The 12,698-nt window shown below is 42.8% G+C and overlaps 1 protein-coding gene across 1 annotated transcript in view; it reads left to right on the forward strand.

Annotated features, from left to right (window-relative positions):
* NPR2 (natriuretic peptide receptor 2) overlaps nucleotides 1-12,626 on the forward strand; it is a 393,621-nt gene extending 380,995 nt beyond the window's left edge. Inside the window, exon 22 of the mRNA XM_029583214.1 lies at nucleotides 7,006-12,626. Within this exon, the coding sequence (XP_029439074.1) occupies nucleotides 7,006-7,068 (63 nt within the window). The 3' untranslated portion in view covers nucleotides 7,069-12,626. The remainder of the gene's footprint in view (nucleotides 1-7,005) is intronic.
* The last annotated feature ends 72 nt before the right edge of the window (nucleotides 12,627-12,698 follow it).

A 12,698-nucleotide genomic window follows, 5' to 3' on the forward strand; every position in this document is an offset into this window, starting at 1 on the left:
CAACAGTCCATTGTTCTGCGTTATTAGAGTTGGATCTGTGCCCAGGCGAATTGGATGCTGGACTGAGAGGTCGCGTAGGATGGGCAGCCAAACCTGCCACAGTCATTGAAAGACTATGAGGATCATTGTGCCTCGGTCTTGTTGCAACTTCACAAGAGTCTTGCTGATGAGTGGAAGTGGAGGGTAGGCATAGAGCAGACCCATTGTCCATGAGTGGGCGAAGGCATCCCTCGGTGGTGTCTGCAGCTGTGGTGAAGAGAGTAAAAGTTGTCTACCTTGCGGTTGTGAAGTGACGCAAAGAAGACTATGTGCGGGTGGCCCCACTGGTGGAAAATTTGGTTTCCTACAGTGGAATCTAGGGACCATTCATGGGGATGAAATGTCCGGCTAAGATTGTCCGCCATCGCATTGTCCACGCCTGCCAGGTAGGTTGCTCTCAGTAGCATGGAATGGGAGAGAGCCCAGGCCCAGATCTGCACTGCCTCCTGGCATAGCAGGTTAGAGCCTGTGCCACCTTGTTTGTTGAAGTACCACATCACTACCTGGTTGTCTGTTTGAATTAGGATTACCTTGTTGGACAGGCAATCCTGAAAAGCGAAGAGGGCATATTGTACTGCCCTGAGCTCCATAAAATGTATCTGGTGCTTTGCTTTCGCTGTGGTGCAGGTTCCCTGGGTTTGCAGGTTGTTGACTTGGGCTCCCCAACCCAGGTTGGAGGCATCTGTTGTTAATGTAATCTGAGGTTCTGGAGGTTGAAAAGGTAGTCCTATCTGAAGATTGGACTCCTTTATCCACCAAGCTAGTGAGAGATGAAGCTGGCTGGTGACGTGGACAATATGGGACATATGTTAATGTGATTGGGACCACTGGGACTTTAAAGTCCATTGTGTAACTCTCATGGCTAATCAAGCCATTGGGGTAACATAAACCGTAGATGCCATGTCACCTAGCAAGGTTTGTAGATGACGAGCTGTAGTGGTTCGGCGAGTCTGTACTGCTTTGGCTAAGGTTGGCAATGTGCATGCTTGGCCCTTTGGGAGGAACGCTTTGGCTTGAATGGTGTTTAGATCCGCTCCGATGAACAAGAAGGTGCGTGATGGAGTCAGATTTGACTTGGGATAGTTTATGAAAAACCCCAAGAACTGTAGCAGTTGTATAGTGAGACAGAGGGATTGAAGTACTACCTCCTTGGATGGACCTCTGAGCAGCCAATCGTCTAGACACGGATAGATGTGGATACTGCATTGTCGTAGGTAAGCTGCTACTACTGAGAAGCATTTTGTAAACACATGGGGTGCTGACGCTAGGCTAAACAGTAGCACTCAGTATTGGAAATGCCTATGGCCGACTAAGAATCTGAGGTATTTTCGATGAGGAGGGGTTATGGCTATATGGGCATACACCTCCTGAAGATCTAGAGAGCAGAGCCAATCTCCCTGTTGTAGGAGAGGGAGCATGGTGCCCAAGGTTACCATTCTGAACTTTTCCTTGCAGACATGTTTGTTTAGGACACAAAGGTCCAGTATAGGACGAATGCCGCCTGACTTTTTTGGAATTAGAAAATATCGGAGTAGAACCCTTTTCCTCGCTGCAGTCGGGGAACCAGTTCTACAGCATTGGACTGCAGAAGGGTGGAGAATTCTGCCTCAAGGAGTGGAGTATGGTTGGGTAGATTCCACGCCAGACGTGGTGGAGAGTCCGGTGATAGTATAAAGAAGTTTAGATGGTAATCATGGGCAACCACAAAAATGACCCATTGGTCCACTGTAATTGAGCGTCATATGTTGGCAAAGTGGCACAAGTGGCCTCCCACAGGAAATATTGTTGGAGGCGGGGGTTGACTGCTGTTCTCTAGAAGGGAGTCAAAACCCCAATGCAGGACCAGTCTGAGGAGCTGGTTGGGCTTTCGGAGGCCTGTGCTGACAAGGCTGACCTTTTTGTTAGAGTCTGGTTGGTCGAGTCTGGGATGGAGGAGGGTAATACCTACAGGTTTTATAGGTTACCCTCTTGGGTTCCCATCTGAACTGCCTTTTGGTGGTAGACAAAAAGTCAGAGGGAAGAGTAGATAGTTGGCGCAATGTCTCATGATGGTCTTTGAGTTGCACAACTGATTTCTGGATTTTCTCTCCAAATTATCCCCTGTGCATGGAAGGTCTGCTCACCTGTCCTGGACTTCTTGACGTAAGTCTGAAGATTTCAGCCATGCCCAGCATCTGGCATTTATACCTGCTGTTGACACTCTGGAGGCAGTCTCGAAGGTATCAAAATCAGCTCTGACCTCGTGTTTCCAGCATCAAGGCTCTTCTAGAGGTTGGAATTCAATCCTCCTTGAAACTCCGGTAGGGATTCAAAGAAATCCTGAACTTGTTTCCAGAGGTTTCTAGAATATTGTGTCATGTATAGCTGGTAGGCTGCTATGCGTGCCATCAACATAGAACTGTGGAACACCCTACGCCCGAAGGCATCCAAGGATTTCTGTTCTTTGCCAGGAGAGGGAGAAGAATGAGGGCGGGACCTCTTAGCCTTCTTCTGAGCGGATTCGACCTCTAAGGAGTGGTGAGGGAGCTGGCTTTTCTGGAATCCTGGAGCTTATTGAACCAGGTAGGAAGTATCAGTTTTTCTGTTCACCAGTGGAACTGTTGGTTCCAACAATGTCGATGGTTTTTCGGTGCCCGATCCCGAATAAAATTCTCGTTGGTGTCGATGACAGTGCTTTCTCGGTGCTTGGCCCGGTTCTTCTCCGGTGCCGAGGACGATGATGTTGAGGCCTTTGAGCATAATGATGCTGGTGAAGGCCGTTCCCCGATATCCCGATGCTTCCAACTCAGTGTACATTTGGTCGGAGTAGACAGAGACGAGCGCTTAGATTTGAAAAGGTGTTCCATTTTTTCTAAGCGGGCCCGGGGGCCTTTCGGAGTCATTTGGGCACAACTGGTACACAGTTGGACGTCGTGGGAAGGCCCCAAGCATAAAACGCAGATGTCATGCGGGTCTGTAATGGACATAGTCCTCGAATACTCAGGGCACTTCCGAAAACCGGTCGCCATTTTTTTAAAAAATAAGCATGGCGTGCAGTCGGTGGTCATCGAGCACCGATGAGAGTACCGTCGGGAACCAACCGCAAAGAACGAGGTAAAACTTACTGGCGCTAGCAGAGGTCGACGGTTGATGGGGCACCCCAGGATGGGGAAAGTTTTGAAATTTTTAAGAAAAGTTCAGTGAGGAAAAAAGTTGTGAGAAATTCTCACAGAGCTCCTGAGAAAAGCGAGGCAACTGCAGTATGGAAAAAAAGAGACTGAAGGAGGACCCCTGCTGAATGCAGGGTTAGTAACATGCTGGGCATGCTCAGTGTGCCAGTCAGAGTTCTAGAAACTTTGACAAAAGTGTTCTGTGATAGGGTTCCATCGATGATGTCACCCACATGTGAGGACTAACATCCTGCTGTCTTGAGAGAAGTAAAGTTCCTAGAAGAAATAAATAACTGCTTCACGGATCTTTGGCTCAAGAACCAATAAAAGAGGAAACTATTTTAGACCTAGTCCTTAGTGAAACACAAGATTTGATGTCAGAGGTAACAGTGTTGATAAAGCCACTTGGCAATAGTGATCACAACATCATCAAATTTGACTTAATTACTGGAGGGCGGACACTAAAGAAATCTATCTCAACAACATTTAACTTTTTGAAACATAACTATAATCAAAGGAAAAAAATACTTAAGAAAAAACTGAAAGAAGCAGCTGCAGTTTGAGTTTACATCTGGATGCTGTTTAGAAATACCATCTTGGAAGCCCAGACCAGACCCACACCCATCCCCTCAAGACAACCACAAACCCCTCACTTAACATCATGCACACAATAAATTATCACTTATTAGCACCGTACATATCTTCTTACCCCTTTCACTGTTGCCCTTGTGCTTTTTCAAATATTGCACACAACCTATGTACATACCACTTGTTCATTGTTTCCTTGTACATATTTTCTCCTCATGTTTCCGTCTTCACCCCCCCCTGCCCCCTCCTTTGTCTCGATCACCCCCTCCCCTCCCTCCCCTATTTATCTAGTTATTGATCTGTTACTATGTTTTAGGTTACACTATGTTCCTTGTAAAGGCTTTGCCTATATATATCCTTGTTATAAGTTATCTGTAAACCGGCACGATGTGCAAACGGTTGCCGGTATATAAAATTAAATAAATTAATAAAAAAATATTCCACTCATTAGAAACAGAGGGAAAGCTAAACGACTATCAGCATTGTCAAAAGGTGAGATGAGAGAGACTATAATAGATAAAAGAACATCTTTCAAGAAATGGAAAAGGGATCTGAATGAAGAAAACAGGAACTAGCATGAGATAATTTGAAAAGAAGCTTCCCTTGGAAGCAAAAACTCATAATAAATACTTTTTCAGGTACATTCAAAGTAAAAAGCCTGCGAGGGAGTAGGTTGGGCCATTAGATGATCAAGGGGTAAAAGGAGCAATTAGGGATGACAATGCTATAGCAGACAGACTAAATTAATTATTTGCTTCAATCTTAAGATGTTGCAAGGGCCAGCAGCATGGTTTGTGCCAGGAAGAAACTAACATAAAGAACAAAATTGCTGAACATATAGATAAGCATAGTTTAATGGGAAAAAGCCAACACTGATTTAGCCAAGGTAGGTCCTGCTTCACCGATCTGCTACATTTTTTTTTAAAGTGTAAATAAACCTGTGGATAAAGGTGAGCCAGCTGATAAGTCCCTCATGAGAGAATTATTAGGAAATTTAAAAAAGTCATGGGATAAGTGGCAATGTGCTTTTGTGATTGTGAACTGGATAAATGATAGAAAACAGAGAGTAGTGCTACATTTTCCCAATGGAGAAAGGTGAATAGTGGGTGCCCCAGGGATCTATTCTGGGACCGATGCTTTTTAATATGCTTATAAATGTCCTGGAAATGGAGATGAGGGAGGTGATCTATTCTGATGATGACACAAAATTATAGAAAGTTGTTAAATCACAAGAGGATTGTGAGAAATTGCAAGAGGACCTTGCAAAACTGGGAGGCTGGGCATGCAAATGGCAAATTAAATGTAATATGTACAAGTGCAAAGTGATGGATTAAGGGAAAACTAATCCAAATTATATCTACAAATACAAGGTTTCACAATAGGAGTTACCATGCAGGAAAAGGATCTAGGTGTCATCGTTGAAAATACATTGAAATCGTCTGCTCAGTGTGCAGCAGCAGCCAAGAAAGTAGAGTGCTAGGGATTATTAGGAAGGACTGGAGACTAAAACAGAGAATATCATAATGCCTCTGTATCACTCCATAGAGAAACCATACAATGAGCATTGTGTGCAGCAGCAGCCAAGAAAGCAAATAGAGCACTGGGGATTATTAGGAAAGGAATGGAGAATAAAACAGAGAATACCATAATGTCCCTGTATCACTCCATAGAGAAACCATACAATGAGCATTGTGTGCAGCAGCAGCCAAGAAAGCAAATAGAGTGCTGGGGATTATTAGGAAAGGAATGGAGAATAAAACAGAGAATATCATAATGCCTCTGTATCGCTCCATAGAGAAACCATACAATGAGCATTGTGTGCAGCAGCAGCCAAGAAAGCAAATAGAGTGCTGGGGATTATTAGGGAAGGAATGGAGAATAAAACAGAGAATATCATAATGTCCCTGTATCGCTCCATAGAGAAACCATACAATGAGCATTGTGTGCAGCAGCAGCCAAGAAAGCAGAGTGCTGGGGATTATTAGGAAAGGAATGGAGAATAAAACAGAGAATATCATAATGCCTCTGTATCGCTCCATAGAGAAACCATACAATGAGCATTGTGTGCAGCAGCAGCCAAGAAAGCAAATAGAGTGCTGGGGATTATTAGGAAAGGAATGGAGAATAAAACAGAGAATATCATAATGTCCCTGTATCGCTCCATAGAGAAACCATACAATGAGCATTGTGTGCAGCAGCAGCCAAGAAAGCAAATAGAGTGCTGGGGATTATTAGGAAAGGAATGGAGAATAAAACAGAGAATATCATAATGCCTCTGTATCGCTCCATGGTGCAACCTCATCTTGAGTCTTGTGTGCAGTTCTGGTCACCACATCTCAAGAAGGATATAGTAGAATTAGAAAAGGTGCAGAAAAGGGAGACCAAAATAATAAAGGGGATGGAATGATTCCCCTATGAGGAAAGACTAAAGAGGTAAGGTAGGACTCTTCAGCTTGGAGAAGAGATGGCTGAAGGGAGATGAAGTGGAACAAGTAAATGTTAATCAGCTGTTTACTCTTTCGAAGAGTACAAAGACTAGAGGAGACACAATGAAGTTACTAGGTGATACATTTAAAACAAATAAGAGAAAATATTTTTTTTATTCAACATATAACTAAGCTCTAGAATTTGTTGCCGGAGAAAAGCTATTAGATTAGCTGCATTTAAAAAAGATTGGACAATTTCCTGGAGTAAAAGACCATTGATAATTATTAAGGTGGCTTAGGGAAATCCTCTGCTTATTCCTGGGATAAGCTGCTTGGGATCTCTCTACCCCTTGGGATCCTGCCAGGTTCTTATGGCCTGGATTGGCCACTGTTGGAGACAGGATGCTGGGCTTGATGGACCTTTGGTCTGACCCAGTATGGCATGTTCTTATGTTCTTCCTTGCTTCAAAATAGCATCCCTGTGGAGGTGGTAGAGACAAGGACAGTATCAGACTATAAGAAAGCATGGGAGAAGCATAGATGATCTTTGAGAGGAAAGGATTGAAAAGCTGAGCAGGAGATATGGATGGGCAGACTAGATGAGCCATGTGGCTTTTATCTGCTGTCATATTATGTGTTTCTATACAAAGGGAGGAGCAAGGTGCTCTTAAGCCCCCATATTCATTCCACTAGCTGTGTATGGTAAATTTAAACTGAAGCTCTGTCCAGAGCTGTACTCAGTCAAATAGATGAATCATATTGTGTCATATTTTCTGAAGGCTGCCTTGTTGTATCTGTTTCAGGGAAAAGGCAAAGTGAGGACATACTGGCTTCTGGGGGAGCAGCCGGAGGAGGACATCATCTGATGAACATGTTTGATAAATATCTTTTTTTCAGTCTGTATGGGTTTGCTGCTCCAGGGACTTGAGAAGACCTTCTGAAGATGCAGGGGTTGCAGCTTGCTCTTCCTCCAGCGGTTTATTACGGAAACACTACCGCCCACCGCAGGAGGCGCTTCTCTTTCATCTCAAACATCCATTTCTAGGTAACTGCATCAGGAGAGACTACAGCAAAACCGAGAACCTGTGCACACAACAGTGGAGGACAGAGCGCATACACACTCATACACTGGAGTGATACCCTGGCTGCAGGAAGTCCACCATTGGGCAGAATCTGTTCATCTTTCACACACCCTTACCTGGATTACTGTACAGTGCTGGACCCAGCAGCCTTTTTACTGCTACTACTGCTACTACTACTTATTTCTGTAGTGCTACAGCTGGATGCAGCATTATAGAAATCTTCCGTTTCAAGCAATAACACCAAGGAAGCCTCAACGCCTGCACTCCCGTAATATCTTCTGAAGACCGAACTGATAGGACAGATTCCCCAGAGTCCCAGGTGCAGGTCGAATAGTGACAATGTGTATCAAACAGATGAGGATATTGCTCCAAGAGATCCCTGAAAGGGCAAACATTTCAGAAATCTGGGCTGGATGAGGAAGGCTGGACAAATAACCATGGTGGGGGAGAAGAGGACACCCAGCTGAGTACCATGCTCCCCCATCCAACTGTGCCCTTTTTGATATAGCCTTTCCCATCCAGCTGATCTGTATTCACCTTTCTTCATCCATCATTCTCCTTCATGATTTTCCCTTACTCTGTCCCTCCATTTGTGCCTTTTTAAAATACACTTCTCTCCAGCATTCCCCTCCCAAGAACATGTTCATTGAGGTTTACCTCTACAGATGTGCTGTTCTAACCCAACTTTGTCTATCCAAAAGCTGTGCCTTTCTTGATAGATCCTTGGCCATCCAGCTGTGCCTTTCCTAAAATATACCTCTATCCAGCTGTGCAGTCCCTGAATTACAACTATCCTACCAGCTGTGCCCTTCCTGAAATATTTCTCTTTTAACTTTCTCCCTCTTAAAACCCACTACATCTAGCTCTGCCTTTTCTGAAACATCCTTGCTCTAGATGTGCCATTCCTAAAATCTGTATCTGTCTCTATGTGTAACAGCTACACCCACTGTGCAATAGCATTCTCCATTTAGCTGTGCTATTTGAAGCATTATCCTCTGTTCAGTTGTGTCTTCCTCCAGAGACACCATCTCTGCCACTCCTGTCAGTCCCATTGCTGTCCCATTGCTCTGTGTGCTGGGACAAGCAGAAGATTAAGGGGAGAGGCAAAAGTATGCACTGGACAGGAAAAGATAGACATCAGCTGCATTGGAATAGTGGAATCAGCAGGCGTATCAACAAAAATAAAACAGAATGGGAATCCACAGTGATGTTTTTTGCATTGATGTATTTCATGAAGAGCTGAAATCTTGTAGTATTCAGGATATGCATGTTTGAAACTTTAGGAAACATAGCATATGAATAAGCTATGTTCCATTCCCTTTGCCTTGGTCCCCAAACCAGCCCCACCTCCAGCAACTGGCACGGGTGTACCTAAGAGTAGATTGCCTTCAGTCAATATGTCCTGGCATGTGTATCAAAGAGCAACACGGTCTGATGGACCACGCTCTGTGAAGTCTTCTTAGTTTGATTACTCAAGTCGTCTTCTTCACGATGGTCTCTTTTAGACTTGGGGCCTCTTTCCCTGCAGTGATTTGAGCTGCCTTATGATATCATCCTTCATCTCTTACACACTACACATGGCAGACGACTGGCATACTGATGTTTGCATTTCTATTTACTGCTTTTTCTTCCTTCCAGTGTCCCTCTTCCTGGAAGATATCCACCTTTTTCCTTCATAGCATAGGGAGAGGGAGTCTCAGAGACTCAGAGAGCATAAACCAGAGAGTTTTCATTGGTTTGAGGCGAGATTGTTAATCCCCTTATATAGTAACATAGTAATGATAGTCCATGTCTGCCCAGCAAGTTTCTTCTGTTAGTAACTGCTGCTTCATGCAGGTTATCCCATGTTTCTGATAAGTTATTGCTAGTGGTTTATTTCTATGAACTGCTGAAAGAGCAGTGACTTATGGAATGGTCGGCTTCCATATGGAACGAGTTTACAGTCGTGTATACAGTCAGTCTTGTGACAATGTGTTTATAGACTGAACATTGGCTCCTAGGTGGTTTATTTATATGCAGAACCGTCTGTCTTGCAAAGGATGGTGGTAGGTGGAACTGTCAACTGTGTTAGACTTGGTTGAGGTGCTAAAAAATCAGCTCTATTGTGATTGGTTGGTAGGTGTGAAACCGTCAGCCTTACTGTGGTTAGTTGTTTATGGAATAGTTGGCTGTGTTGCAGTTAATTGATTTAGGACAGTCAGTCATGCTGCTGTTGATTGACCTATGGAAAAATCAGCTATGTTGCAGCTGACTGGTATATGTAACAGTTGGCCCTGTTGTGGTTGATTAGTGTGCAGAATATTCACCTACATTGCAACTAGTTGATGTGTTGAACAGTTGGCCATGTTGCAGTTGGTCACTGTGTGTGGAACATTTGGCTGTGTTATGTTTGGTTGATATGTAGAACAGCTGGCCTTATTGTGGTTGGTTAGTGAGAGTGTGGAACAGCCAGCCAGGGTGTGGTAGTGGATGAAGTGTAGAACAGTTGGCTTTGTTGTGGCTGATTGATGAAATGTGGAACAGTCAACTATGTTTCATTTGGTCGGTATGTATGAAACAGTTGGCTGTGTTACAGTTAACTGATGTGTGGGATAGTTGGCCATGTTGTGGTTTGTTAATCTGTGAAAGCCAGTTGCACTGTGGTTTGTAGACATGTGGAACAGTTGGCCCTGTTTTTAGTTGGTCGTTTTGGGTGGTACAGTCAGTGCTGTTGTAATTGGATGCTGTGCGTGGCTGTGTGCCATTCTGGGGTTAGTTTTCTTATAGGCTACAACAAAAACAACCATGTCAGAACACCACAGGACCAACTGATTGTCACATCTCTGGTCTTCTGATAACTTGTACACATATCACTGGGAAGAAGAGGATTGACAGTACATCTAAAAGTTTGTAAAAACAAATTACACAAACCAAGTCCCCTTGGGCCTGTTCTTTCTACATTTCTGTTATCAACCATATTAAACATTACATCAAGATAAAGAGAATGTTACAAACAGAAAGACCCACAATTAAATTATGATATTAATATTCACCTTGCTGCCCAAATATGCGCACTACTTTGCCTATTCTATTGAGCACAAAGGTTAGAATTATAGAAGGATTCAGAGACAGCTGAGCCAGCCCTGGTTTTAATCTCATTGCAGACTTGTTTTAATGTCCTAAAAAAATAATAAAAAAGAAGCAGAATAAGGATTACAGGAATTCAGAGGCTATAGAGGTGGGGTGGAAACCAAGTTCCAGCAGAGGGAGACTCCTACCATTTGGAAATGTTCACAAGGAGCGTAAATTCTTCCAGTGGGTGTATGTAAAGGGTTGGGGGTCTCCACACTGCACTTGCATTTGTTAGATCAACAGTTTCAAACAGGTTGCTGGACAATTACATTAAATACAGATTGCTGCAAAAAATTACTAACCAACTAATTATAAAACAGTATAAACTTTAGTCAGGTTGCCCAGTCAGACACAACTCTCAGCCACTTTCTGGTTGATTGCCAGCCATTTTTATTCCCAGCAGAACATGAAGTAGGGCAAATAATAATAAACAAAAATGTAGTTTTATAGTCAGAGCTCAGTTAGGACAACCGAGGTTCAACTCTGTTTTGAAGCACTCTGGGAGTTCCTCAATGTGAAAAACTCTGATGCAGGAGTTGAAACAGTTTTTTAATGACTTTGTATCTTCAGTTAATTCCCATTTACACAGTTCATTTCCACTTTGTAAAACATTCAAAATTAAGTACAAATACAGAGAGAAGATTCATTTTTGCTGTGATAATTTTTAATTTTTAACTTGCATTCCAAAGATCTTGTATACAGAATAATCAGTAAAACCTTGATCTCTTTTCTCAATGCTGATACCAAAAATAATGGTCTCATCTTTAAAAAAAAATAAAAAATAAAATAGGATATTATCATTTTAACTTTCAGCAGGTTATCATCTTTGGTCTGAAGGCATCATTCGATTCACAGACATGAAAACGGCACAGAACCCTTGTACAGCAAGCCTTGTTTCCCATCCCTTAGTTTCAGGGTTTCACAGGTGTCATTTCTGTTAATCCCTAGTGAGGGGCTGCACTCTCCAAACCTTGCAACAAGGAACTCTTAGCCATAATATTACCACCGGTGAACTAAAGAGACACTCCACGAGGTGCCATTTCTTGCTCTCTGATTCATCAGAGAATATTCACAGCAATTTAACCCCAACGTGCAGCCAGGGTTCACAGATGGTTACTGCACATTACTAGAAAGAGTTTGCACAGAAAGATTAGGGGCCAATGCAATAAATTGTGCTAGTCTGTACACACTTGCTAGTGAGCCGTTCTACGCACATTTTTGTCCAGATTTAACGAGGAGTTTTGCGCACAACCACGCTTTAGCATATGTGCACAAATTAGCACACCTCTATGGAAATCCCATGTTAATGATGGCATTAGCTATAAACCCTCAATGCAGAAAGGTGGGTAGGCTTAACCTATATATTCTTATCACTGGAAATTCAAGTCCTGGTCAGAGGTAAAGTTCCTGTACTCAGTGTTAGTCTGCGGGGCTGAAACTGGACTTCATGGTGCGGGGATCAGTATGGATATGCAGAAATTGTGCTTTGTGCACAAATTGGCTTTTCTGTACAGACAGTAAATCCTTTTTTCTGCACATAAAACCTGATTATGCACAGAAATGTTAAATAAAATAAAACCTGATTTGCGCGTGCACAAAGCTTAATTTCTGGTAAAAAAAAAAAAAAAAAAAAAATAACTCTCCCGAGGTAAAATGTGAGCTCAGCTTAAGCAAAAAGCTGAGTGCCCATTTTAACTGAATGTGTGTGTGTGTGTGCATATTTTTAAACTCCTGGTATATCAGTACAATACCAGTTTACTGCCTTGGGAGCTAAACCTTTGAAAGTACAGGCATTAAGAAATGGTGCACATGGTTTTAATGCATAGCTTATTACATTGGCTCCACAATGAGCTGAGATAATGGGTCACCAGATAGCCTCAAGTTATCGGCTTGAGCCAGTCCTGCTTTTGCCCTATTGCGTGCTGAGAATTACAATCCTACTTTTCTTAGGGAAACTGGAACTCTGAAAACCATTATCCCTCCAAACCCACCCCATTTGCTGGATCCGTGGAGTGTTCAGGCCTCAGAGAGTGGTTTTTACTGTACCTCAGAGGCAGGGACTTTTAAGTGTTTATTTTTGATTGTGCTTTTTACAATGAGATTTCTACGATATGTTTGAGAAGAAATCTATCTGTAAATATATTTTATCCTCTCAGTCAAAGGTTGTAAATATAAGTATCTAAGATAGGGCAAAATATTTTGTTTAGATACAATAAAAGACACAAGAAGGAGTGACATGCCTGTCTCTTACTTTGCCTCTCTGTCTCCTTCCTCAGGTGGTTTTTGGTCACCATTTAGTGTGA

Source organism: Rhinatrema bivittatum, chromosome 1 (genome assembly GCF_901001135.1).
Source record: "Rhinatrema bivittatum chromosome 1, aRhiBiv1.1, whole genome shotgun sequence".
NCBI lineage: Eukaryota > Metazoa > Chordata > Amphibia > Gymnophiona > Rhinatrematidae > Rhinatrema > Rhinatrema bivittatum.